Genomic DNA, 3,218 nt, shown 5'->3' with positions numbered 1-3,218 from the left:
ATATATATATATATATATATACTTTCATGTATTTATATATTCAATTAGAAATACAATGAGGAATGTGGAAAACATTTCAAGGATCCTCCATTTGAGTTCATTGGGTGAACATATGTATAGATGTCTGGAATATACACACACATCAATAGTAACGAAACATATACACTTGTTTGCTATTGTGACACTTACACGCACAAATGTATACACAAATATGTGTACACCAAAACATGTGCACATAAATATGTATACACCAACAAAACTCAGGTAACCTACAATCCTGAAGATCTCTTTTAGCTTCAAACAAATTTGTTACTTTGTTAGTGACCAACTTGAACTCTGCCAAAGAAGGAAACACTCAAAATAAATACCAAAGAAACATACATATATTATATATATACATATCAATATACGTGTGTGTGTGTGTGCGCGCGCGCTTCCAATCTATATACTTCCGCGTATATAAATGGTTTAAATGGATGACTGCATTTACGCGTATGAATGTTTTTTTACGTGTATCCTGTGTAATATAAGCAATGCTGTAAGACCTGTTTCCATTTGATTTTATCTCGTCAAGATTTTTTGAACGCAATTAGAATGCATTTATTTGAATGAGGAATAGTCATGTAAGGATTACTCAAATACAAATCCTCCTGAACTCCTCCTCGTTCTCCTGCTTCTTAGTATAATCATTACCATCATCATCATTGTTATTATTATTATTTTGTGTGAGAGAGCAGAACATGCCATCAAAATGACTATTATTATTATTATTATTAGTAGTAGTAGTAGTAGTAGTAGTAGTAGTAGTAGTAGTAGTAGTAGTAGTAGTAGTTGCTCTAGCATCATCATGAAACCTGGTAAATCATCGCATAATTTCCTCATTAGTTCCATAAATAACGACTGTTGTTATTTTTTTACTAGTTTTAAACCTTGTAATTCGTAATTAGTACTTATCACAGCATCATGAATATTTATATTCTTTCGTCATTCTTATTCTCATTGGCTGTTTAACCATTGGATTTATATTAAAGAGACACACTTTTCTGAAGAGTATCATTTCGTTAATAACCTCTTCAGTAAGCTTTTTCGAAAACAAATATTCTTTTGACAATGAAGTTTCCTATTGGTGTTTATTTTCTACTGATTCCATTTTGTTCGGGACAGTTTCCCGAAAGAATTAGGACCATGGGAGCTATGGGCAATAAGGTTGTCAGTGACGTTGTTGATAAACTGGCTACCAAAGGAATTTTTTCGAATAAGCACCTCCTGCGAAAACTAGCTATCATTCAAAGTAAGGACGATGTTCCATTTAAGCCTCATAGTGGTGGCCTATGGCGGGTAAGTTAAATTCAATTTATTTTACAAGCATTTTGTAGTGTTATCTAAGATGCAGTACAGTATATAAAAATAATTTTTATATAGGCGTAAGTTTTCGTGGAAATATGGAAAGGTAACAAAGACCTTTTATTTGTACAATCACTTTTTTACATGATTCGAAATACAGCGTTCTCTGTCACTTCCACTGTTTCTTTGATATTCAGAAATGTTTTTCGTGTTTTAAGTATTTAAATAAGTGAATGAGATAGGGGAGCGAGAGAGCCTGCAAGTATTCAAAATATACTCAAAAGCATTGAGAGCTTACATAAAATATACTAATATGCAACTCTAAGCAAAATATAATGGTTCATAGATGTACTACTCCTTACTCATGCTCAATTTCCTTTGCTCGTTTATAATATTCTTTTCTTCCAGAGTTGATTAAATTGAACGATAAATACGATACTTCAAACTGAAGGCAAAGAAAACACTAAAAGACGAGATGTTATGCCAAGATATAGTAGTAGTGTAATCGTTCATCTTAGGTGAGCACACAATAGGAAAGGATTTAATACGCTTTGAATTTGAAACTGAAAGATTCAACAGAATTATTGTTGAGGAAATATGCTTGCCAGTATTACTAAACATATTTTTGAGAATACTGGTCATGTGATTTGATCCTTTGATGATACAGAATAGATTCCCTTTGTCACCAGTAGAAATAACTCAAGAAGTGTCACAGACCTGGAAACGAAAAGTGATTGCTAGTATTTTCCAACGTTTATTGTGGCCGCTAATACTAATGTAGGTAGGGAATTTTTAATTTTAGTATTTAGACATTTTCCAGGTGACTTTCTTCTCTCTTCCTTTGAAGTTCGTCACATCACAGCGTTCAGTATACATATTTTTTTCACGTCTGGCCTTACAGCCCTTCTTGTTTTTTTTCACTGTTTCGTTTTCCTGTCGTGTTTTCTGTTCGCCACTATATTCCTCCGCATTACAAATTTCATTTAATTTGTTTCCGCGGGAAGAGCCATCCTAGCAATGCGTCCTGCCCTAAGTCTTCGAAACGCATAGTGTAGAATGGTGGCAGCTGATGAAGAAAATGTTCTCTATGTGGCTTGTGTGTTTTCCGTGCTCTGTTTTTAATTTTGTCCACGTTTTTTGTGACGTCCTGTACCCAGATATGCATATATATATATACATGTAGATGTAGGTATGTACGCACATGTACGTATATATGCATATACTCACATATTATTTGTATTATGTATATATATATATATATATATATATATATATATATATGACTGTAATTATTTAATAATATATGTTCTCTCTATAGCGAATAAACCTAAACATTTGACTGAGAAAGATGGGTTTAATCGCTTTAAATGGAGCATATATTATTAAATGATATATAGAGGCGGCGAGCTGGCAGAATTGGTAGTCCGATGAACCAAATGGTTAGCGGTATTTCGTCCGTGGTTACGTTCTTGGTTCAAATTCCGCCGAGATCGACTTTACCTTTCACCCTATCGAGTTGTACAAATTAAGTACCAGTTGAATACTGGTTGGATGTAATCGACTATCCTCTTCTCCCAAATTTCAGGCTTTGTACCTATAACAGAAAGGAATATTAAATAATATATAATTATAGTTAATAATTAAAACAGAACTATGTGTGTCTCGCCTCTCCGTAATTTACAGCCTTCAAGTTTGTTTACAAATTTATAATATATATATATATATATATATATATATATATATACACAGACACACACATACATATATATATATACATATATATATACATATATATATATATATGTATATATACATATATATACATATATATATATACATATATATATATATATGTATATATACATATATATACA

General features: G+C 32.0%; 1 protein-coding gene across 1 annotated transcript in view; it reads left to right on the top strand.

The window, feature by feature from the left end:
* Positions 1-1,065: 1,065 nt before the first annotated feature.
* Positions 1,066-3,218, top strand: part of LOC106874535 (uncharacterized) — a gene marked incomplete at its 3' end in the record, with an annotated part of 8,518 nt that continues 6,365 nt past the window's right edge. Inside the window, exon 1 of the mRNA XM_014922302.2 lies at positions 1,066-1,338. Within this exon, the coding sequence (XP_014777788.1) occupies positions 1,111-1,338 (228 nt within the window). The remainder of the gene's footprint in view (positions 1,339-3,218) is intronic.

This window comes from Octopus bimaculoides, chromosome 1 (assembly GCF_001194135.2).
Source record: "Octopus bimaculoides isolate UCB-OBI-ISO-001 chromosome 1, ASM119413v2, whole genome shotgun sequence".
NCBI classification, from domain to species: Eukaryota; Metazoa; Mollusca; class Cephalopoda; order Octopoda; family Octopodidae; genus Octopus; species Octopus bimaculoides.
The sequence above is the reverse complement of the archived record's forward strand: the minus strand, read 5'-3'. Positions and strand labels throughout refer to the sequence as shown.